General features: G+C 40.0%; 1 protein-coding gene across 2 annotated transcripts in view; it reads right to left on the bottom strand.

Moving 5' to 3' along the window:
* Nucleotides 1–13,804: 13,804 nt before the first annotated feature.
* The window catches only part of LOC140194974 (protein unc-13 homolog B-like), a 520,982-nt gene continuing 508,088 nt past the window's right edge, over nt 13,805–26,698 (bottom strand). For both annotated transcript variants that reach the window (XM_072252479.1, XM_072252480.1), the window contains 3 exons: nt 24,141–24,233; nt 17,622–17,781; nt 13,805–15,802 (listed from right to left, as the gene is read on the bottom strand). In XM_072252479.1, coding sequence (XP_072108580.1) covers nt 15,517–15,802; nt 17,622–17,781; nt 24,141–24,233 — 539 coding nt within the window. In that variant the 3' untranslated portion in view covers nt 13,805–15,516. The remainder of the gene's footprint in view (nt 15,803–17,621; nt 17,782–24,140; nt 24,234–26,698) is intronic.

Below are 26,698 nucleotides of genomic sequence, written 5' to 3'. Positions count from 1 at the left end.
CTCGTCTCCATCTGAGATTCTACCAACAATGGTTGTATCATCAGCAAATTTATAGATGGTATTTGAGCCATGCCTAGCCACACAGTCATGTGTATATAGAGAATAGAGCAGTGGGCTAGGCACACACCCCTGAGGTGCACCAGGGCTGATCGTCAGTGGGAAGGAGATATTATCACCAATCCGCACAATTGTGGCCTTTCGGTTAGAAAGTTGAGGATCCAATTGCAGAGGGTGGTACAAGGCCCAGGTTCTGTAACTACTCCATCAGGATTGTGGGAATGATGGTGTTTGTAACTTCTCAATCAGATTGTGGGAATAATAGTGTTTCAAACAGACTTGGAATTTCTTTTTTCATAAATACCACTAAACCAGCATGGCAACCTCACATATACGGTGCTCCATCTGTGCACTAGAAATCATGTTCCTCATCAGGATTATTTTATACTCAAAGTACATTTTTGAGCTCATCTTAGATTGATTCTCCATTGATACTTGTTTTTAACCTTTTACAAAAGAGAATCTCTCCATTTTGTTAAACGGTACATATGCCATTAGCAATGCCTCATTGCCTGGCATAGTTGACTCATCCAGTTGTATCCCAAATTCTGTTTTCTACAGCTCTCTACATAGTTGATAGTCAATGTCTTCACTCATTTCATCAATACAATGAGCTACAGCATTATTCCTCAGAGGAATTGATTTTAAAATACTGGTGTCCCTTTTGAGATCAGTGGTAAGCACTTCCAATACAGCAGGCATTATTTATCTTTTACCAGTTGTACGAGATTTTCCACACTTTGCTATCACTTTGGAGATGTTATAAGAAGCAATGAGACTACAATCAAAAACAAGAGAAAACCTGTAGTTGCTGGAAATCCAAGCAACACACACAAATTGCTGGAGGAACTCATCAGGCCAGGCAGCGTCTATGAAAAAGAGTACAGTCGACGTTTTGGGCTAAGACCCTTCAGCAGGACTGGAGAAAAAAAGATGAGGAGTAGGGTTAAAAGGTGGGGGGAGGAGAGGGAGAAACTCAAGCTGATTGGTGAAACAGGGAGGGGGAGGGGTGAAGTAAAGAGCTGATAAATTGTTTGGTGAAAGAGATGCAGTGCTGGAGAAGGGGGATCTGTTAGGAGGGTCAGGCCATGGAAGAAAGAAAAGGGTGAGGAGCATCAGAGGGGGCGATGGGCAGGTAAGCAGATAAGGTAAGAGAGAGAAAAGGGGATGGAGAATGGTGATTTGGCGGGGGGGGGGGCATTGCCAGAAGTTTGAGAAGTCAATGTTCAGGTTGGAGGCTACGCAGATGGAATATAACGTGTTGTTCCTCCAGCCTGAGTGTGGCCTCATCATGACAGTAGAAGCTATGGATTGACATAACAGAATGGGACTGGGAAGTGGAATTAAAATGGTTGGCCACTGGGAGATCCCATTTTTTCTGGCGGATGGGCTGTAGGTGCTCGGTGAAGCAGTCTCCCAATCTACGTCGTGTCTCACCGATATACAAGAGGACAGACTGGGAGCACCGATCACAGTAAGTGACCCCAAGAGTGTTGTCTCACCTGGCAGGACTGTTTGGGGTCCTGAATGGCAGTGAGGGAGGAGGTGTAGAGGCAGGTGTAGAACTTGTTCCACTTGCAAGGGTAAGTGCCAGGAGAGAGATCAGTGGAGAGGGATGAATGGATAAGGGAGTCACATAGGGAGTGATCCCTGTGGAAAGGAGAAAGTGGGGGTGGGGGTAGGGAAAGATGTGCTTGGTGGTGGGATCCCACTGGAGATGGCAGAAGTTGCGAGGAATTATGTGCTGGATGCGGAGTCTGGTGGGATGGTAGGTGAGGACAAGAGGAACCCTATCCCTGTAGGGTGGCAGGAGGATGGACTGAGAGCAGACATGCGTGAAATAGAAGAGATGCGGTTGAGGGCAGCGTTGATGGTGGAGGAAGGGAAGCCCCTTTCTATGAAGAAGGATGACATCTCCCTGGTTCTGGAATGAAAAACCTCATCCACTACCAAGATCACTTTTGCTTTCTTGGCAAATGACTCAAGTATGCAGTGCTTTTCAAACGCTTCCTTCTTCTTCTGGAACTGAGTAATACCATGAGCAGCTTTTTTAAAGGGTCCTTTACTGAACTGTTCCTGCAATCTTGCTGGTTTCATGGCTTCATTAGACTGTACAACATTACAAATAAGACACATGGGATGTCGCTGATCTGATGGGAATGGAATAAAACTGCACTTGAGGTATGTAACATTATATTGATGCAATTTCTGTAGTTTCTGTTTCTTAGCAGGATTAGAATTTGAGGCTTCACCACCTTCAGACTCATAGAGATTACACCGTATGTATTTGTCCATCATTGAAGGGGTTAAATTAAAATAAAATATTAACACAAACTGGGAATGCCTACTGGATGTTGACAAAGGCAATGGGTTGACATGGTTGGCCAGGTCTCGTGCCTCAAGTTAGGGCACCAATTACTGCAATTATTCCCCCCAAGCATCCTGAATGCCCCTCTCGGCAGCTAACCTCGATGAGTATGCCTCAGCTGTCGCGGACTTTATCTGGAAATGCACAGAGGACTGTGCGTCTTGCAAGACGATCCGGGTATTCCCTAACTAGAAACCTTGGATGAATTATGAGGTCAAGTCCCTTTTGAAAGCTAGAGCTGTGGTTTTTAGGTCCGGGGTTACCAGTCGCTACACGGAATCCAGGTGTGAACTCCAGAAAGCTATTAATGGTGCCAAGAGGCAATATCCAGCCAAGTTGGAAGCCCAGGCTAACCAGAGGATGCCGGTAGTCTATGGCAGGGTCTAAATGAGATCACTGGGTGCAAAGAAAAGGCTGAGAATATCAATAACTGTGGCGCTTCTCTTCCTGATGAACTTAACGTATTCTACGCAAGATTCAAACGGAAGAGGAGCGTCCCACTCCCTCCGGATGTACCGGACCTGGTGGCATCGAGATTCATCATCGCTGAGGAGGACGTTAGAAGGGCCATCCTGAAGATAAATCCAAGGAAGGCGACGGGCCCAGATGGCGTCCCGGGACGGGTTCTCCGGGCCTGTGCAAGCGAGCTAGCTGGAGTGTTTGCTGACATCTTCAACTGCTCCTTGCTTCAGTCTAAGATCCCCCCGTGTTTTAAGAAGGCAACGATAATCCCAGTGCCAAAGAAGAGCAAGGTGGCATGCCTGAATGACTATCGACCTGTGGCTCTGACATCAATTGCTATGAAGTGCTTCGAGAGATTGGTTATGGCACACATCAACCACAGCCTACCGGTCAACCTCGACGCTTTGCAATTCGCCTACCAGAGCAACAGGTCAATGGCAGATGCCATCTCTCTGGCCCTACATTCCTCCTTAGAACACCTGGGGAATAAAGACACATACATAAGGCTCCTTTTCATTGACTACAGCTCTGCCTTTAATACCATCATTGCAAATAAACTGATTCCTAAGCTCCGGAACCTGGGCCTTAGCACTCAGATCTGCAGCTGGATCTTCAACTTCCTCATAGACAGGACCCAGGCTGTAAAAATAGGGGGCAAGCTCTCCTCTTCAATCACTCTGAGCACCGGTGCCCCACAAGGCTGTGTACTCAGCCCCCTGCTGTACTCACTGTACACCCATGATTGTGTAGCCAAGTTTATATCAAACTCAATATATAAGTTTGCTGATGACACCACAATTGTAGGCCGTATCTCGGGTAATGATGAGTTTGAGTACAGAGAGGAAATTAAGAACCTGGTGGCATGGTGCGAAGACAATAACCTATCCCTCAACGTCAGCAAGACGAAGGAATTGGTTGTTGATGTCAGAAGGAGTAGCAGACCGCACAACCCAATTTACATTGGTGGTGCACAAGTGGAACAGGTCAAAAGCTTTAAGTTCCTCGGGGTCAATATCAACAAATGACCTGACTTGGTCCAGCCAAGCAGAGTCCACTGCCAAGAAGGCCCACCAGCGCCTTTACTTCCTGAGAAAACTAAAGAAATTTGGCCTGTCCCCTAAAACCCTCACTAATTTTTATAGATGCACCATAGAAAGCATTTTTCTGGGATATGGAAACATCTGCCTGGTATGGAAGTTGTCCTGTCCAAGACCAGACATCCCACCCTGCAAAAACTCATTTCAGGGAGGTAGCGCCATCAATTTGTGGGAGACTTCCGGGAGAGGTGGGATGTCTGCAATAGAGGAGCTCCTTAGCAACTAGCCAGCTAGTTTAAATAATGTTAGCTATGCTAATAAACGAATGACACCTGATAAACTCACCTCAACATGTCTTTTACAGTCTTAACCCACCATGGGCAATAGAAAAGTCACTGTTGCAAACAGTGTAGCGAGCAACACTGTCATTATTTTGACCCCTATTAGGCAGGGGTACGCTTTAGTGTGGTCTGGGGTGATGTACGTTTTATATATTTTTTGGAACACTCTACCATGGCGCGCTCTCGCTTGCTCTCTCTCTCTCTCGTGGTCGCTCGCGCGCTCTCGCTTGCTTTCTCTCTCGCTCGCTCTCTCTCCCTCTCTCGCTCGCTTTCGCTCTCTCGTGCTCTCTCTTGCTTTTCTCTCACTTGCTCTCAAAAAAATTGATTTCCATGATATTGTATATAATTTGCGGGCATCAGGGAGCCACTATTAATATGCAGGAGACTCCCAGAAGTTCCGGGAGAGGTGGGATGTCTGCAAGACCAAAAGAAGCTGCAGAAGATCGTGAACACAGCCCAGCACATCACACAAACCAATCTTCCATCCTTGGACTCACTTTACACCGCATGCTGTCGGAGCAGTGCTGCCAGGATAATCAAGGATACGACCCACCCAGTCAACACACTTTTCGTCCCTCATCCCTCAAGGCTCAGGAGCTTGAAGACTCGTACGGCTAGATTTCGGAACGGCTTCTTTCCAACTGTGATAAGACTGCTGAACAGATCCTGACCCGCATCTGGGCCGTACCCTCCAAATATCCAGACCTGCCTCTCGGTTTTTTTTGCACTACCTTACTTTCCCTTTTCTATTTTCTATTTATGATTTATAATTTAAATGTTTAATATTTACTATCGATTTGGACTCCAGGGAGCACGAAGAGCAGAATCAAATATCGCCGTGATGATTGTCCGCTCTAGTATCCATTGTTTGGCGACAATAAAGTATAAAGTAAAAGTAAAGTATTTCTCCAAACACTCCCTTAGGTCATGTAACTGCCCGTGTTGGGAATCACTGACTTGAGCAAACAGTTTTTAAATGGCATCAGTGTCAGTTGCTTGTGTTTGCATTCAAAAAGCAGTGATTCTTGTCGCTGATAATAAATAAGTACCGTGAGAAATAAGCAATAAAATGATTTGGAATTCTTTTGCTCACTGTGGTTTCAAGCATTCATGCCTGGAGTTGCCAGAAACAGCCGGGAGTAAAAATTAAACAATTTCACTGCTTCAACAAGTTAGGAACTATGAGGAACTTGAAGATATTGACAATCATCTTGAATGTTACAATGAAAATAAAAGATTTGGGGGATGCAGTCATCAACAGCATTGTATGAAGGCAATACTTTATCTGCACTAGGTGTCTGTGCTGATTTTGATCATTTACAGTCAGGCTGCGCATCACATCCAATGATCACGGTAAAAGCTGTGCAGGGGAATCTTACACGTGGAAAAGCCATCGCATGGGAACAGTTCCACACTCACAAACTCAGAAGTTTGGGTCCAATAGTTATCACAAGCTGGGGTCTTCCTTGGTTGTAATGGATAATCCATGACTTTTTTGTGCCTTATCATGCCCTTCGTTCCCCACGAAGTGTTGCAGAATTGCCTTCATGGCCGTTGATCTCATCTGCCCTGTCCACTGAAGCAGACTTCACATGCTAGGATAGGCATGTCCCTATTTCTCCAGGGTATGAGGCCTGCCAGCTACCCTCACCTGGTTTAGCTGCCTGTGGAAATGATGGTTGCTGTCACATGCAAACAGCTACTTGGTGCCACAGGTGAGCTACACAACAAGCCCCATCACCAGAGGAGCTACCCCTCCCTGGGATACCCCATACACTGCATTTGTGATGTATTGTACTATATACTGGTTAGAAAGCAAGGTCACCCTTTGTAGAGGACAATAACAGAACGACCCTGTTGAGCAAAAATACATGAAGGAGGTGAAGATTGATTGTGAAAACATATTCCAACTCAATATAGCACAAGGTTCTGAAAGAAAATGAAGAGATATTTAGTTTCATAGATAAGCAATGAGAGAAATAAACGTGATACACATTAAAAAACAGACAATACCACTGTAACCACGCCCCCCCCCCCCACCACGACCCTGCCAGTATTCAATGTGTTGAAAGGTCAGTCGGAAGAAAGGCAAACCTGAGTGACAGAGTTTAGGGTGAAAGTGTACGTTGGCATCTTAGCAGAATCCAAGTTCGATACTTTTACTTTTGAAGAAATTAGAATGACAAGTGACGATAGATAATAAGCAATACCTTTTGCCTATATCCCAAGATTGTTATGCCATATTGGCAAGCTAAAGTTCATAAAACTGAACCTCTTATGTCTGGGCCCAGCCTAATGTTCACAAAGAAAACTCTGCATACCTTGATGATAAATACTACCGTGCCAAAATGATCCTGACGTTGAGAACAGAGAATAAAAAGGCAACACTGCAGTGAGCGCTTTGGCAACGCTAACCTGTGAAGAGGCCACAGCAACATTTTGCAAGCAAAGGTGGTAATATGCAGTTGGCATTTGGGGGTGGGAGACTTGTCTGGAACACCAACGTGTTGGGTTATGGACTGTAGTTTTTGATAGACTCCAGATGGAGTTCTCTTTGGGTGGGGGGGGGGGAGTTCTGCTATTGCTTGCATGGTATAATTACATCAACCATGCTGCAGTGCTTTGATGTTAGTAATGGTACAAATCAGCTCTTGCCTCAGATGACCTGTATCCACTCTAATTTGCCTACCACCACAACAGGACAACAGCAGATTCAATTTGTCTGGCACTTTACTTTACTCTGAACTATCCGGACAACAAGAACTCATATGTCAGGGTGCTGTTGTTTCACCACAGCTTGACATTCAACATGATTATCCCAGTCAAACTCACCATCAAGCTTCCGGGCCTCTGCACCTCCATCTACAACTGAATATTCATTTCCTCCTTGGCAGACCTTTGTCAGTGAGGATCAGTAATAACGTCTTGTCCTCAATGGTCATCAACACAAGAGTCCCTCAAGGCTGTATGCCTAGCCCCCTCTCTACTCTCTATATGCACAGAACTCTGTGGCTAAGCACATCTAATACCACCTTCAGATTTGCAGATGACAGTACAGGTTGTTGGACAAATGACATGTAGTAATGAGCTAGCTTACCTATGTGAGATAGGACACCTGTTGGACTTTTTTCAAGATGACAACTTCCTGCTTAAAGTCGGTAAAACTAAACAGCTGATTGTAGACTCCAGGAATGGGAAGGAAGAAAAACATTTTCCAGTCTAGACTGAGGGATTTTCTGATGACACAAAGGTTGGGGGTGTTGTGGATAGTGTGGAGGGCAGTCAGTGGGACATCGATAGGATGCAAAACTGGGCTGAGAAGTGGCAGATGGAGTTCAACCCAGATAAGTGAGGTAATTCATTTGGTAGGTCAAATATGATGGCAGAATATAGTATTAATGGTAAGACTCTTGGCAGTGTGGAAGATCAGTGGGATCTTGGGGTCTGAGTCCATAGGACACCCAAAGCTGCTGAGCAGGTTGACTGTATGGTTAAGAATTAAGAAGTCACACAGTGTAGTGGCGTTCATCAACTGTGGGACTGAGTTCAAGAGCCGAGAGGTAATGTTACAGCTATATAAAACCCTGATCAGACCCCACTTGGAGTACTGTGGTCAGTTCTGGTCACCTCACCACAGGAAGGATGTGGAAACTATAGAAAGGGTGCAGAGGAAATTTACAAGGATGTTGCCTGGATTGGGGAGCATGCTTTATAAGAATAGGTTGAGTGAACTTGGCCTTTTCTCCTTGGAGCGACGTAGGATGAGAGGTGACTTGATAGAGGTATATAAGATGATGAGACGCATTGATTGTGTGGATGGTCAGGGGCTTTTTCCCAGGGCTGAAATGGCTAACACAAGAGGGCGCATTTTTAAGGTGCTTGGAAGTAGGTACAGAGGAGATGTCAGGGTAATTTTTTTTACGCAGAGAGTATTGAGTGCATGGAATGGGCTGCCAGTGATGGTGGTGGAGGCAGATACGATAGGGTCTTTTAAGAGACTCCTGGATAGGTAGATGGAGCTTAGAAAAATAGAGGGCTATGGGTAACCCCAGGTAATTTCTGAAGTAAGTACATGTTTGGCACAGCATTATGGGCCACAGGGCCTGTATTGTGCTGTAGGTTTCCTATGTTTCCAGAATAGAGGAATACATCACTGGCACATCCCTCCCCTCATCAGTAGCTGCATCAAGAAGACAACATGTACCATTGAAGATGCCACTATTTACGCCATGACATCTTGTCTCGGCTACCATCAGGCAGGAAGTACAGAAAACCAGTTTCAAAAACAGCTCCTTATCTTCAACTATTCAGTTCCTGAACCAAGCCAATCAAACCTCATCACTATTTCAATATAGCAAACTGACCACTTCGACCAGTTTGCACTTCAAAAGATTTTTGCTTGTCTTTGTTGTGATTTTCTTGAAAAGTGTTTGCATAATTTATATATAGTTATACAAACATCGCTCATCTTGTGAATGCTTTGTATCTGATGCTAGGTGCCTGTGATACTGCTCCAAGCAAGTTTTCCTTTGCACTTCTGCATACATGTACTTGTGCACTAGACAATAAACTCGCCTTCGACTTTGACCTGTGCACACAGCAATAAACTCAACTTGATTTGACTAACAGATTGCCGCTGTTCCCTCCATTTCTGACTGCAGATGGCTTTCCCCAATAAATTGAATTTGTTTTTTATACAATAGGCCACTATGAGTCATACACTTAGCTACACCTCCAACTCGTTGATTAAAGTAGCGCTGCACAAACCTTTGAACCAGGAACATTAATATTACAATAGAGCCTCATTAATCAAATATTCATGTTTTGTATTCAATGAGATGCTGTTATAAATAGACATTTGTATTTTTATTTAGGAATTAACAATTAATAAATTAAGATTGTGTAGAGTATATTCTTCCACCTAAGCTCAAAAAATTCAAAAAGTAAGAAAGAAAAAATACTACTGATTAGCAGAGCTGATTCCCTATTTGAGAACCAGGTTCAAGCAACTTCAAAAATTGTGACCTTTGATCATAATTTAAAGATGACTTTATAAATTTCAATATGTGTGTTGTTATCGCTTATCGGTTCAAATATACCGAAGTAGTTCCTGTTATCAATGGGAGGGTAAAAATTATAAAGCTAATTGATTACCATAAAAACTGAATCAGTGTCAGTCAATTATGATGATATCCACATAGATATTTTACTTTCAGTTATGATAAATGAGGTCCAGCACGGGAAACCTCAGCTTGCCATATAAAGATTTTTCTTTATTCTGCATACACCTTGAATAAGGAAGTGCAGCTAATTGACTCAGTGAAAAGTTCACTGGCTATTAATTTGTGCTTAACAGCAGCTAATTATAAATCAAGACAGAAATACAGATCTACACTTACTGCTCTGCCTGTTGCATCAGTGCCAGTGAATTTAATTTGCTATGTAAAAACAAATCAAATGCATCTTTATAGAATCAGAGAAATTGTAATATAAAAGAACATTATTTGGCACCTCATGCCTGTGTAAGTACTAGTTCTGCTGTCAAGTATAACTACGCACACATTCTCTGACAATAACTTACCTCTTTCTTAGGCAACACACACAAAATGCTAAAGGAACTCAGCAGGTCAGGCAGCATCTATGGAAATGTATAAACAGTCGATGTTTCAGACCAAAACCCTTCCTACGTGAAAGGTTCCGGCCTGAAACATTGACTGATCATTTCCACGGATGCTGCCCGACCTGCTGAGTTCCTCCAACGTGTTGTGAGCTATGTTATTTTTAATTTATAGCCATAACTGTTTTCAACCTTTGAGCTAGACAGTAGGTCTGAAAACCATAAAAAAGTCACTCACAATGTCATAATAAAAACTTTCATGTTCTTAGGAATTATTTTCGAGCACTTTTATGTTTGAATATAACAATTATCAGTTTGCATGGGAATCTTATTTGACATATACGTTTATACAACTTAATCAGATTTGAACGCATTTCCTTTGTAAACTTGCAAGGAACTTGAAATGTTGATTGTGTAAGTTTGTAGGACTGGTAGAGTCATGATAATTTTCAAGTTAGGTATGTATCTAGATAAAACTAACTCCAGGTAAAAATGGTATTATTATTGTGCAGAATATTCATTTTGTACAATTGCTTGGCCATAAGATGATCTTCAGGAAACCAGCATTAGTCAAAAGATGGAATTAAAGACGTTGGCAAGGTTCTGAGGATCTACATCCCAAAATTTTGAGAGGTGTATATAGAAATAGTGGATGGTCTGGTTATCATCTCTAATTCTGTAGATTCTGGATTAGTATCTGGATCAGAGGGAGTGAGAATAACAAATGTGACCCCGTATTTGAGGAAGAAGAGAGAAAACAGAACTACTGGCCTCTTACCTTATTGTCAGTGGTAAGAAAATGATAGAATCTATAAGGATTGATGTAAAAACAGAAAACCTTGAAAAGAATAATAGAATTGAGCTGAGTCAATGATGATTTATGAAAATAAAAAGTTTTTGATTTAGCTACTGGATATTTCTTAGCGTATCAATAGATTAAGAGGAAACCTGTGGAGGATGTGTTTCTGGATGTTCATAAAACTTTTAATGAAGTTAGGAAATAAGGATAGAGCACTTGGAAGCAGGGGAAATATATTGTTGTAAATAGGGAATTATATTTGGTCAGAAAGCAAATTGTGTATCGTTCTCAAGTTAACAGATTGTGACTAGTGGAACACCACAAAGATCAATGCCTAGGCCCTGTTAATTCACAATTTGCATAGACAATTTTGCAGAGGGTATTTCCAAGTGTTATCTGATACTAAACTGAACTAGATTGTGAAAATGGAAAGATGTTTAAAGGATATATGGACAAGCAGTGTGACTGGCAGATGAAATATAAAGTGGTAAAATAAAGGGCATTTGTTTTGGAGAATATAACAGAAAAGAAGGGTTTTTGTTAAAGGCTAGGTAGTGTTGAGAAACCTCAATGTTCTTGTACATAACTCACTGAAGGCAAAAGCACACGTGCCAAAGATGGTTAGAAGGGCAAATGATGTGTTAGCCTTCATAACAATTTGATAACTGGATTATTATATTATGGTCCTTTAGACTTTGGCGAGAACCCACCTGGAATACTGTGCTTAGTTTTGGCCTCTTCTCCTGAGACAATGTATTTGGCATGGATAGAATTCTTTGAAGATTCACTTAGACCAATTGCAATGATGGTTGGTCTGCCATATGCGGGTGACTATACTAGGGTTTTATTCTCCAGATTTCAAAACTTACAATATTCCTTAAAAGTTTGACAGGCTATAAATGCAGGGAGGAAGTTTCCACTGATTGAGGAGTCTGGGATCAGGGGGACACAGTTTCATAATAAAGAATAGACTATTTAGGAGTAAGATGAGGGTGGTGAATGTTTCCATTTCTCCACTCCAGAAAGCTGTAGAAACTCATTGTATAGAGTCAGCCCGTGCAGAAACAGATTCTTTGGTTCATTGCATTTGCATCAATCCATTATTCAACATTTTTTTATCCTGCACTAATCCCATTGTTCCTCTTGTGTTCCCATAAACTCCTCCTGCACTCCTCACCACCCAAGTTTCCAGCCACTTACTTTCTTTAACACCAATTTAGCCAATTAAACTACAAACCAGCAGGTCTTTGGCACGCAAGGGGAAACTTGAACAACTGGAGGAATCTCACAGTCACAAAACTCCACATAGACAGCATTATAATCTGGATCAAACCCAGGTCTCGAGCTGTGATGCAGTAGAACATACCACTGTGCCGTAGAGTTCACTCAAAACGCAGACTGATAGACTTCTAAATACCAAAGGAATTGAGGGCTATGACAATTGTGTTGGAAAATTTTGCTGAGGTAAAATATTAGCAAAGGTATTGATGAATGCTGGATTAGGCTGAAAGAAGATGGATGACTTACTTGTGTTCGTATTATGATCTTCTGTGATTATAAATATTCTCTGGTCTACACTCTACTTCTTTCCATATTGACATTCCACCTTTAATTGGTCCTTATACCTGGGGATACGAATTGACAATAAACTGGACTGGTCAAAGAACACTGAGGCTGTCTACAAGAAGGGTCAGAGCTATCTCTATTTCCTGAGGAGACTGAGGTCCTTTAACATGTGCTGGACGACGCTGAGGATGCTCTACGATTCTGTGGTGGCCAGTGCGATCATGTTTGCTGTTGTGTGCTGGGGCAGCAGGCTGAGGGTAGCGGACACCAACAGAATCAACAAACTCATTCATAAGGCCAGTGATGTTGTGGGGATGGAACTGAACTCTCTCACGGTGGTGTCTGAAAAGAGGATGCTGTCTAAGTTGCATGCCATCTTGGTCAATGTCTCCCATCCACTACATAATGTACTGGGTGGGCACAGGAGTACATTCAACCAGAGACTCATTCCAGCGAGATGCAACACAGAGCGTCATAGGAAGTCATTCCTGCCTGTGGCCATCAAACTTTACAACTCCTCCCTTGGACGGTCAGACACCCTGAGCCAATAGGCTGGTCCTGGACTTATTTCATAATTTACTGGCATAATTTACATATTACTATTTATGGTTCTATTACTATTTATTATTTATGGCGCAAATGTAACGAAAACCAATTTCCCCTGGGATCAATAAAGTATGACTATGACTATCAAAACTATGAGCAGTCATAGACCAATCAGTCTTTCGAAACACTATCTTGCCAAATGGTAGTGAACTTCTCCTCAAGAAATTCTGCTCCCTTTTTGGAGATGGAAAAGAATGCAAAGATGACTGGGTGACCCATTGTCCTTTGTGGCATCTGGATCTGTCAAATAAAAATAATTATACTGCAACAATCACTCTTTGCAAGGGAAGTTCTTCACTTTTAAACTTGGATAATCTTATCCATTGAACACAGGGCTCCTACAAGAAATTTCCCAGAGGACTATTCCCACAATTTATAGTTAAGAATGATTTCTTCCTTTTTTGGTCATTCACCTCAAATCTTTTCCACAAGTTTGGCTTAGAACTGGGTGTCCATGGGGCATTCTGTACCTTTTCCATGAAGGGGTTAGGGTAGGGTCTTGTCACAATAAAAAGGAGGGCTGGAATTATTTAACAGTAATCAAACTAATAAGGCTCAGACAAATCTGAAGAGAAAATATATGAAAAAAAATCTGTGAATCAGTAACCAAAAATCTCAAACTCATCATTACTTTGGTACTTTTAAAAGCACTAAGTATTAACATAATTAGAAGTGAATAAAGCCCAGAAACTTTCTTGATATAGTGTTTCTTACAAAGAAAAAATCTCACAAGGCTTAGCCAGTGCACTCAGCGGTGAATGACACTCCTCCTTAATGAAGCAATTGTGTAAAAAGAAGATGGTAAAGAATTTCTGGGCAAAGTGGCAATAATCATCAGAACTACACACTTCAGTCTGTAAACATTGCTCAAGTGGAGCCTTGTCTGCAGTTGCACCTCGAAAAATATCACTCTCAGTCTGAATCAGATTGATGTTATTTAATCTTAACCAATTTCTGTCAAAAATGCCAAATTCAGTGTGTAATCACTTAAACATGTTACATGTTCAACTTTAGTACCCAGATTTCAATACAGCTCAACACAAAAGAAGTTAACTTTGTCAACACATGGATCTCATACCTCACAGTTAGATATATATTTTTAAAAACTTGTCTAACTGGAACTTAGTTTTTACCTGATGGGTCTTGTGAAATGTCTTCAGATTGTATTGTTTCAGCACTTTAGATGCACTAGATAAATGCAAGTGTTCATTATAAAAGTTTAATATTTGTTCACATTTACGAGATGCACACTTGTTTCGGCCTCGTGTCAATGTTTTTGACATGAAATTGACACCTACAGTGCATTTTGCCAATGTAAATTTATCATTCTGATTGCACAATTTAACTAAAAAACCCAAGAATATTGTTTTCTGAGAATCTGTAGTCAAAATTTTTTTCCTCAGGATATGAATTTTAATATTTATAAAGAGAACAATATGAAAGTCCTTTTTTAACTGAAGTTGTATTTACTTACAGAATAATTATTTGGGTTTAAGGAACTTCTAGATGGGGACTTCATTAATTACAATACTTTGTTTTATAGAAATGGTACATTACGTGGCAATGTAAAAATACCGTAACTGTTTCCCAATGCAGATAACCTACAGGACAGAATGTCTGTAAGAGCTTTTTCAGTTCTCTGTTGAAGATTGACAGAGGTCCTACATGAATGTATGGATCCATTGTACGGATCTGATAATGGATAAGCAGTCCTCAAATCAAAATCAAAATCCTCAAAATGGATTTTGATTTTCCCCAAATGAAATAGTGCCAAGTATGTGAATGTGAAATACAGATTAATTTGTTATGACGTCCAAAAGAAATATTAAAAATAGAAGCTTAGCTTTGTATGCACCTTTTTAGAAATTCAGCAAATAACAATAACGCTCAAAATAAGGACTTTCAAGATGTTAACTATCTTAGGACATAATCTTCAGATAGCTAAGAAATTCCAAAATTAATAACAGATTTGGCTTCATTTTCACACAATTTATTAGAAACATAATCAGAAAAAAGTAGTTGAATAAGTATTTGGCCAATCGTTCTTCCATAGTGTCATCCACTTATTGCAGTAGTTTTATATTTCAAGTTTGACACCTCTGTGGTTAAAAGACCCCACGCACAAATTAATCCCGCACGAGAAATTAGCAGGCATAGCACTGGATTCTAAACACTTAGTATTATTAAATGGAATGCATGATTTTATCTACAACAATTAAAAGACAACCTTTGGCAATCCTATGAGAGAGAGATGAAAAACTGAGACTCTAGGCATGAGTGTGGGATTTTTGTTAGTATTTCTCCGTTGTTCATCTCACTAAATGATGGTATCACAGTGTTCAATTGAAGTGAAAAAATATTCTGAGACTCTTGGCCTCATGTCCAGTTAATAAAATTATTTACATAAATGTAAGCATCCTATTTTATGCAATAACATTTTATTTCTAAACACAATTTAACCTTTTGATTATTGTAAATAAATAAAGTTCACATAAAGATCTATACTTTGATTGGTATACAACACAGCCTTATTAACAATAACAGAGTAGTGCAGAGGGTCCCATTTACAAAAGAGAATTGTTGAACACTTGCACATATTGGCACGAGGTATAAATTAGAAACAAAAACGACCCGAGCCACTGGAACAAGCAACCCTCTAAGATTCAACTGCTTTCTTCAGCAGACCGAGACTCTGACTTCAGTTTGACAAATTCTTTTGCCACTTCATCATTGGTTCTTTGTGAAAGTATCCGAAGAACAGTTAAACCTGTCTCATCCATGTGAATACTGCGGCCTAGTGGACACCAGCAAGCACAGCTGCCTTTATCTACAATATCTCGTAGTTGCATTAAAGCAATCCCAATAATACGATCTTCTCTTGCAAAGCAGTAATCCTTTACACAGACCTGAAGTTCATATGCATCTGGACCATCTTCATTACCCAATATACTGCAAAAAGAAAATTTAAAAAAATCTCACTCAGAAAAGTTCACTGAATTGAGGTGATGTTATTAATGCAGATTGTTTTAAAGCAACAGATTTATTTGAAGACAATCAGAAAATATTATATGTATATATATAAAACTTCATATTTTAATTGTGCTATGCCTTAAACAGTGAAATTTCCTGGAATCCATTAAATATACCAAAAGATAACAGAAGTGTTCAGACAACACACATCAAAGTTGCTGGTGAACGCAGCAGGTCAGGCAGCATCTACAGGAAGAGGTTCAGTTGACGTTTCAGGCCGAGACCCTTCGTCAGGTGTTCAGACTCTGCCACTTCCAGTCAATTGTAAGGGATAAAATGTACTGTATGCATTCTCTGATACTAAATTGAACCATTGAACCATTGCTAGTGCTACTGGGACAGTAGAAGGGGCTGAAGGGTGCAGAGAAGGCAACATAGGGGACAAGAATTCCCACTTTACAAGATCAGATGGGCCTCAGTATATAAGTGAATTCTGATGTCCAAGCCACTGACAGAGTAGGTGGTCACTATCAAAGAGGTCTCAGCCAGAGTGGCATCTTGCACTGTCAAACTATGCAACATTAAGCCAGAGGTGTTTGTGCACCATTCTTTATATCATGTGTCTTTTATACTCATATACTGTGTGCTGCCATCATTGAGGAGGAAACTGTTCCTGGAGCCTTCACCCATCACCATTAATTTGTTCATCATCATTCAAGCCTTCCACTGTTCCATATGCAATTATTTCTAACCTTTAGCATTAATGTTTGAGTCTCCAGTTTAAGTTTGGCATGTTCATCAGAACTATACAATTAATCAGGATTGATTCTCCGGTTGAGGTAAATTATATGACAAGGCAGCAATGATTACTCTGAATTCAGAAATCATGAGAATGTTGCAGAGGTAAATACATGACATATGCCTATTTTGTCTGATTCCGGTGCCAATTTCATATGGTTCAGCTGGTTTCACTTGTGTCACATCAATAATGTGGAACAGGCTGATTTATGAAGCCATGTGCTATGATTCTGGAGTCACTTTAAACATCTGCTTTGAGACCACAGGTTTTTTTCCCCAAAAGACAATATGCATAGTGCACTCAGACCTCTGTCCCAATATGTGTGTGGAATATGCAAACTTCGGTGAAAACTGGCCCCTGATACTGCAGGAATATCCAAGAACAGGGCATGACCAATTAACTTGATTAATGGTAGTTGAAATTATTATAACCTAAAAAGCTTTCTTCTGTTGCGCAGTCTGTTGCTGCAGAAGCAGGTTGTCTTTGGGCATGGGAAGAAGTCAGAGTATTCAAGGGACACCCATGTGGACTTGTGAAGAACATGCATATTCTGATGATTAAATTCAAGTGCAAGTTGAATTATCATTCAGTCATACATGAATACAGCCAAATGAAACAGTTCATCCAGGCCAAGATGCAAAACGCATTACCCACAGCACATAGCACAAAGAACACATACGGTTACATTTTCAGAAAAACATAAAGTCATAAAGAGAGAAAAAAAACTATAACCCAAGTCCTTGAGTAACATGACTGTTGATTTAAAGGATGTTGTCCTGGTTCCGCTTGTTCTACCACCAAGTAAACGTCAGAGGGCAGCACCAAATAAACACCGGTGCTAACTCTTCTTTGAGTCTACACTTTACACCAAAGCTTCTTCAGAAAATGTCTGTTATTTTCACACACGTATTATGTACATTTCCCAATTTGTATCTAATTATACGCATTTCATTAAAGCCAACGTAAAAATTGTTTTATCTAAAGCAATCATTTACTCACAAGTGAAATGTTTCATTGTATTTTGGAGCCCAGTTGTTGCTTTTCGATTTTGTAGTAAATTTTCTTTTCTTGTCACTGAGGTGTGGACCAATCATAGTGACCTCAACAAATGGTCGAAACATGCCATTTGTTTGCCATTTCAGATCATTAGCAGCTACCACTGTAAAAATAAATCACATTATACTGATTTAATTGCTTCAACAAATTTCAAATAAAATCCCAAATGAATCTCTTTGCAAACAATATTTGCCACTAACTGACTTAAAGCCAAAATATACAACTAATTCCTTAATTTTTATTCAAGATAGGATAAAATAAATTATCCTCACATAAAAATAAATCTCACAATTTTATATTTGCATTTTCATTTAACCACAACATAGAAAAATCACCAGAACTTTCATGCCAATGAAGAATCACTTTAAAGTTCTTAAGACTGTTAAAAGCACAGAAACAGGCTTTTCTGAGCCAATTTACTGGTTTCAGCCAGTAGCCTTTTACCTCATGATTTTTAAATGGTCACGTAAGCACGTTTTAAATGTTGTGACAGGACCTATTGAAGGGAGTAGCAGAACAAAGGAAGCATGAAGAAGTGAAATGTGGTCATGGGATTGACACCTGGGCACATTATGAGAATATGAGAAAGGAGAAATGTCCTGACAGCTCTGTAAACAGGACCTAATCACAGAATAAACAGATATATCTTGTGCATAGATGGAAACAGGCACCTTGATAATCATAGATAGTTAAAGTGGTAAGATAATTATGGAGCGGTGTCAGCAGGAATCTGAAGAAATTAAACAAACAAGTACACATCTGGAAAATAAGTTGAGTTGGAAAGTCTGTCAAGATCTCTGAGGATCTAACCTGGTCCCAACATATTGATGCAGCCATAAAGAAGGAAACAACCTTGTACTCAATGTCAATAAGATGAAAGAGCTGACTGTGTACTTCAGGAAGGGTAAGACGAAGGAACACATACCAATCCTCATAGAGGGATCAGAAGTGGGGAGAGTGAGCAGTTTCAAGTTCCTGGGTGTCAAGATCTCTGAGGATCTAACCTGGTCCCAACATATCGATGAGTTATAAAGAAGGCAAGACAGTGACTATACTTCATTAGGAGCTTGAAAAGATTAGGCATGTCAATAAAAACACTCCAAAACTTCTATAGACGTACTGTGGAGAGCACTCTTGACAGATGGCATCACTATCAGGTATGGGGTGGGGAGAGAACTACTGCACAGGACCAAAAGAAGTTGCAGAGGGTTGTAAATCTAGTCGGCTCCATCTTGGGTACTAGGCCACAAGGTATGCAGGACATTTTCAGGGAGCGGTGTCTCAGAAAGGCAGCATCCATTATTAAGGACCTCCAGCACCCAGGGCATGCTCTTTTCTCCCTGTTACCATCAGGTGGGAGGTACAGAGGCCTGAAGGCACACACTCAGCAATTCAGGAACAGCTTCTTCCCCTCTGCCATCCGATTCCTAAATGAACATTGAACTCTTGGACACTACCTCACTTTTTTTTAATGTATAGTATTTCTGTATTTTGCACAATTTTTACCCTATTCAAATTACATATGCTGTATAAAGTATCCTGAATTAGATTTACTTATTTATTATTATTAACATTTTTCTTCTATATTATGTACTGCATTGAACTGCTGCTACGAAGTTAACAAATCTCACGCCACATGCCGGTGATAATAAACCTGATTCTGAGTCTGAATTACAGCCATGCAATCGGTGGTAAGGAACCATCAGGCAGGGTCTAAGAGATATCCAAAGGTATCTATACAAAACAGTGCCTCCTGGGATGATTGATAGCGGTGGCTCCAGGCCAATTTCAGGTTTGTAATACTTCATGAACCTCAACTGAAACAAATCTAAGACAAAAACAAGGAATTACTTTTCAAACTATATTCATTAAAATTAAAAGCTAATGGAGTGGTGGTATAGTGGAACGAATTAAATTTTAATGTGTGATAAAACACGCTATTCAATCATTGTACCATTTAATGATTCTATTGAGTCTAATAAATGTATATTTATTGCAATTAGTTCAGACAACTCACCCTTGAACTGCCCTGTAGTTCAAGTTCCACAACATCTAAAGTTAATTACTCGTACTCCGATATTATCAGTTCTAGATGAACCCAGTTAAGAAATGATGCTCAAACTCTTCTCTGAGTCCTGATCTTCTGTAGCGGTTTGTCTCTCATAATAGAAAACTAAATACAGTGGATACTAGTCAATTTGGCTGTTGGTTAATCGGGGTAGCCACTTACTTGGGACAACTATTCAAGAACAAAAACAAATTGAGAAAATATCCATTAATCCCTTCGTTTATTTAGGAGAATGTACTGCTTAATTGGGACAGGAGACTTTGCCGAACATTTTCTTACTAAAGTCACGTCAGTTGTGCACATGCGTTTGTGTTCAAAAAGCAGTGATTTTTGTCACTGATGGTTGGTGAAAAATAAAGAGCAAGACAGTTCAGAATTGTTTTGCTCACTCCGGTTTCAAGCGTTGAGACTTGGAAATGCCAGAAACAGCCAGGAGTGAAAATAAAACAGTTTAGTTAGGAATTATGTAGAATTTGAAAGTATCAACAATCATCTTAAATGTTACCTTTCGTCGTCACTGACACGAAACTGTTGCCTCTGGTGCCAAGTAGCTGTTTGCATGTGTCAGTAGCCATACCCCAAACACCACTTTGACAGGCAGGCTAAACCAGGTGAGAGTAGCTGGAGATTCTCATATGCCAGTGAGATAGGGACATTCTCAAGGGCGAAAGTGAGCAGCCGGAAGTCTTGGAGCATATTGGTACCAATGATATACGTAAACAAGGTGAGGAGGTCCAGAAGAGAGATTTTAGGGAACTAGGTAGAAAGCCGAAAAACAGGACCTCTAGTGTAGTAATCTCTAGATTGCTGCCTGTGCCACGCACCAGTGAGAGTAAGAATAGGATTAAGAGGTGGCTGAAGACATTATGGAGGCATTAGTAATGATCTTTCAAGAATTCTGGAATGGTTCCGGAAGACTGGAAAATTGCAAATATCCATCCATCCAAGGGAGAGAGGCAGAAGAAAGGAAATTATAGGACAGTTGGTCTGACCTCAGTGGTTGGGAAGGTGTCAGAGTCAATTGTTAAGGATGTGGTTTTGGGGTACTTGGAGGCACATGATAAAATAGGCCACAGTCAATATGGTTACCTCAAGGGAAATTCTTGCCTGGCAAATCTGTTGGAATTCTTTGAAGAAATAACAAGTAGGATAGACAATGGAGAATTGGCTGATGCTCTGTACTTGGATTTTCAGAAGGGCTTTGACAAGGTGCCACCCATGAGCCTGCTTAACAAGTTGCCCATGGTATTACAGGAAAGATACTAGCATGGACAAAGTGTTAGCTGATTGGAATGAGGCAAAGAGTGGAAATAAAGGGAGCCTTTTCTGGCTGGCTGCCTGTAACTTGTGATTTTCCACAGGGGTGTGTATTGGGACCGCTCCTTTTTACGTTATATATCAATAACTTGGATGTCAGAATTGATGGCTTAGTTGCAAAATTTGAAGATGATACAAAGATAGGTGGAGGGGCAAGTAATCTTGAGGAAGTAGAGAGGCTACAGAAGGACTTAGACAGATTAGGAGAACGGGCAAAGAAATTACGGATGGAATACAGCTTTGGGAAGTGTATAGTCATGCATTTTAGTAGAAGAAATAGAAGGGTTAACTATTTTCTAAAGGGAGAAAAACACAGAAAAAAACCGAGGTGCATAGAGAGGTGGAAGTCCTTGTGCAGGATTCCCGAAAGGTTAATTTGCAGGTTGAGTCTGTGGTGAAGGCGGCAAATGCAATGTTAGCATTCATTTCAAGAGGTCTAGAATATAAAAGCAAGGATCTAATGCTGATACTTTATAAAGCACTGATGAGGCCTCATCGAGTATTGTGAGCAGATTCGGACCCCTTATCTTTGAAAAGAAGTGCTGAAACTGGAGCGGGTTCAAAAGAGGTTCATGAAAATGATTCCAGGATTAAATGACTTGCCATATGGAGAGTGTCAGATGGCTCTGGACCTGTATTCACAAGAATTCAGAAGAATGAGGGGTGACCTAATTGTAACCCTAATAAATGTTGAAGTGCCTTGATAGAGTGGATGTGGAGTAGATGTTTCTTATGGTGGGAGAATCTAAGAGCAGAGGACACAGCCTCAAAATAAAAGGGCATCCTTTTAGAATGGAGATGAGGAGGAATTTCTTTAGCCAGAGTGTAGTGAATCTTTGGAGTCTGTTGCCACATGTAAACTTAAAGCAGAGGTTGATAGATGCTTATATTAGGGCATGAAGGGATACTGGATGAAGGCAGGAGATTGAGGCTGAGGGGAAAATGGATCAGCACGATGAAATGGTGGAGCATTCTTGATGGGCAAATGGTCTAGTTCTGCTCCTAAGTCTTATGCATGTCCAAGAATACGAAGTCAGCTCCAGCAGACGGGGTGGATAAGATCTACATTGAGATCCAACAGCCAGGAAGGCAGTTCTGCAAATCTATATGGAAGGTGCAGGGCATAACGAGACACATAGTGTCGGATACGATGGACAAGTAGTACTGGTAGTGTTCTATTTTGTTCTGTATTTCATTTAAGTGCATAATTTGTTACTCAGTTAAATAGTAGTTTGTCTTTTTTGATATACCATTTTAACCACTTCCATAAAACTTAATTGGAGCAGCCATTTAATAGCCTGCCCAATTAACCGGAAACCACTGTGTACGATTTGTATTAATACACATCCATACATTAAATTTATTGAAAAGAGCTTCCATTACAAAATTAATAGACATAAGAAATCTTTTTGCAGTTACATTTCCATCTTCCTAAAAATTCAAGGTTTGAAATTGAAATTGCATGACTTCTCCTAATTATTTACTGTATTTTTCATATAAGATCTAAAAAAATCCCACAAAACAATCACCCAACAATGTTGTTTAAAAATGGCATCACTACGCACTACCTTTGTATATTGCTTTGAACTAGATCCGACTGAATGATGCATATGCCATCAGTTCTTTGTTGATTATATCCTTGAAAAGAGCAGCTATAACTACTACAACTACTATAACTCCTGAGTAATTGGGTCATGAGAATGATTACCCAGACACATACCCCTACTGGTGTTTAAATGTATTTGCTCAGGATATAAAACAAAGACTAAATGACAATCCAGATGGAATGAAAAGGGCAAATTAAAAACAAAATCTATAGTCTTATGTCTAAAACTTCAAATCTTAGAATTAAGATGTTACAGTTACAAAATATTTTGTCATACATTAACCTACTGCATCAACCTGATATCACATACCACAGGTGCTACTTTGAACATCACTAGCAATTAACAAAAAAGTTACACTAGACTGGAATTGACCTGGCATTATCAGTGTTAAAGCATTTAGGATAGAACAACATGAAGGTTATCCATTTTTACAGCAAATTAATACACTGTATTACATACTTTAATAATGAAAGATAATATAGTACCATATTTGAGGGATTTCCTCTAAAAGAGACTATTGACTGAAGATGGTCTTAGAGAAGTTTAAGAAGAAATTTAATAGAGGTGCTCAAAACTATGACAGGGTTAGTAGAGCAAAAATATTGTTATTGGTGATAAAGATGACATTAGTTACATGAGTGTGTCAGAAAGTCAACCTTGCAAGGCTAGGAATTTTGTTTATTTTGCAATTATGTATAATTTATGTTAATTTAAATTGATATTAGTTCATGTTTGTCCTCATCTTGTAGTCAGCTGCTAGTGCAAAAAGCTCATTTTAATGGCATTTACACCCGGTGCATGTATGCCTTTGGCAACAATACACTTGAACTCGAAGCACTAGAGAACAGAGATTTAAAATACATGCAAAGGATCCAATTTGGTGTGAGCATAAATTTCCATAAACATGGGGGAGTGATGACCTGAATTTTAATCTCTGAAAATTTGCAAGTATGCAGATTTGTTCGTGATTTTTAAGGAGAACTGGATAAATACCTGCATAGCTTTGGCTAAAGCAAGCAAGAAATGATTCTGCAATGACTTATTACTGAATTATTGGGCTCCCTCCTATTTTGTAACAATTCTATTATTTATGAAGAATACCACAGAGAATCTACCAGTATTTAAACCCATATGTTGAAATGATAAAACAATTGATGTTAAGAAAATTGGAAATAACAAATTAAGTAAGAATTGTATTGAAAAGATAACAATTTTTAAAAAGCACCAAGAAGTACTCAGGAACGGATTTTAATAATACAGGAAAGATTAGAGAATACACATTTAAAGATATACCATTTTGAATATAAATAAAAGGAATTTTTTTGTTTTGTTTAGCTGAAGTACTGTGAACTAAACTGTATCAATAACTACATTAAGAGTTCCAATATTCCAGTTAGAGCCTAAATTCTCATTAAATATTTTGGGGATTCAACAACATTTTTGTATTTCTACTAATGGTATTAACCTTACCTTTTACTGTTACTTTGTGTTCTCCTGTTCCTGGATGGGTGAAAAGATCTATCTGTATGGAGACTTCGCCCACTGGTTCTTCCACACCAGAGCCTGATTAATAATTAAAGCATAAAGATGAAACTCCGAAGCTACATTATCATTGATGAGTGCAGGCTTTTCAGTGCCACATTCACTTCAAGGCAGTTGTGCAATGCACTGAAAAGAACTTTGATATTAAAATATTTGGTTTTCATGCTTGAAATATTTGATATGATCCATGCACAAGACCATATTAGTCATGCATCAATACTGATCAAAAGTAAGAATTAAAGCCTGCCTCGTGGACAGGAGGAAAGAAATCAGATGAAACTATTGCTTCATTGGAATTATTGAAAAAATTCAGGATTATAGCAGTAGCTGATAAATATTTGGTCTGGATTCCATTTTCACAATGGCAAATTAAGCTGTTAATATTCACAGTGCTCTCATCAAATCCTTTCCTCCCTCATAGTTTGCCGTCTGACGGCGAGGACATACCCGTTCCATGCTTCTCTTGAAATAACAATTACCTCCCTGGATGACGTAAAACTTACATGATATTTTGTTGCCCACCCTATTTTTAATCCCTACCTCTCAGATCACACAACTACCTCAATCTGATTTTCTAACTTGGCAATTAAAGGTTTGAACCATGAGCTCTTCTGGCCTATTTAGGTTAGAATTAAACCCTAAGTATCATTTAAATATTGTACCTAACAACTGCATTGTACAGGATAAATATATTGGTTGTCATTGATTTCAGCAGCAATATATACACATTATAAAACTCCTCCACATCATTCCAACCCACCATTCTCCACAACTTCCATCACCTTCAACAGGACCCTACCACCAAACACGTCTTTATCTTCCTCGCCCACTCTCTGCTTTCCATATGGATCGCTCCCACTATGAATCTCTTGTCCGTTTGTCCCTCTCCACTAATCTCTCTCCTGGCACATAGCCCTGCAAGCGACAGAAATGCTGCACCTCTTCGCTCGCCTCCTGGTTTACCTCCATTCACGGCCCCAAACAGTCCTTGCAGGTGGGGCAATATTTCACTTATGAATCTGTTGGGGCAGTCTATTATATCCAGTGCTCCTGATGCGATTTCCTCAATATTGGTGAGACCCAATGTAAATTGGGGGACTTTGTCGAGCACCTCCGCCCAATCACCAAAAATGGAATTTCCTACTGGCCAATCATTTGAATTCCTATCCCCATTCTCATTCTAACATGTCGGTACACGGCCCCTCTTCTGCCACGACAAGGCCTCTCTCAAGGTGGAGAAGCAACACCTCATACTCCATCTAGGTAGCCTCCAACCTGAACTTCAATTTTTTCTTCTGACAATTTATTTTTTTTTCTCCTCCTTCCCTCTTCTTGTATTCATCCCTCTGGTCTCTTACCCCTTCTCCTCACCTGCCAATCACCTCCCTTTGGTGCCCCTCCTTCTTCCCTTTCTTCCACGGTCCACTCTCCTCTCCTATCAAATTCCTTCTTCTCCTAGCCCTTTACCATTCCCACCCACCTGGTTTCACTTATCACCTTCTAGCTAGTCCTCCTTCCCCTTCCCCCACCTTCTTATTCTGGAGCCTTCCCCATCCTTTCCCACCATGAAGGAGGGTCTGAGCCCAAAACCTCGACTGCCTGTTCATTGCCACAGGTGACACCTGTCCCGCTGAGTTCCTCCGGTGTGTGTTACTCTGGATTTCCAGCATCTGCAGAATCCCTTGTGTTATTAATTTCCTATAGTTATTACATATTGTGTATTTGCGATAGATTTTAATGTATAGTGAAATGTTTGCTATCATAATGTTGAAAAACGACAGGGTTGCAAACTGGAAGATATTTGTAAAGCTTTTCTTAGAACATAATTTCCATTACATTCTAGTTTTGTATATGAAGTCAAAATAGTTTGAATATTAAACATCATGAAAATGCTACAAAATGCTACAAAATGCACTTGTGAGAGAAGCAGAATTATTGGGTTGAACTTTTTCACACTAGCATTAGCAATTTAACACAACTACAAAAATCATGAGCTTCTGCACAGTTGATCATCAGGGACTCCCTGACTGAACTCCAGCATTTGACTTGACATGGTGTCCAAGTGCAAATGAAAACTTTTCCAGTTTCCTTGCAGTCATAAAATCTATTGAGAATCTGTGCTAAGTTAGCAGTGGTGCAGAAATAACAGGTCCACTCGTTTAAAAGGAGTAGAAGAAGTGCAAAGGATATGATTCACCAAGGTGACATACTTGGTTATTGGTGGATAACCAAGGTCACTGGTGAACAGAAACTTTGGTTTCTGGTTGATTAATCGGTTTTGATGAACAAACTTCAAACAAGAATACAGGAAGAATTAAGACTGTGGATATAGAGTGAAAACAGTGAAATGATAGGTCTGCCATTGTGTTGAAAATAGCAAAAGGGAAGTACAAGGCAGAAAACAATAGTAATGTGTCAATCAAAGAAAATAAATTCTAGAGTAGAAAGGTCAACAATGGCAACAAAATAAAGGAATGCCCATTCAA

The sequence above is a fragment of the Mobula birostris genome, chromosome 3, assembly GCF_030028105.1.
Source record: "Mobula birostris isolate sMobBir1 chromosome 3, sMobBir1.hap1, whole genome shotgun sequence".
In the NCBI taxonomy this organism is placed as follows: domain Eukaryota; kingdom Metazoa; phylum Chordata; class Chondrichthyes; order Myliobatiformes; family Myliobatidae; genus Mobula; species Mobula birostris.
This window is presented reverse-complemented; position numbering and strand designations above follow the sequence as displayed.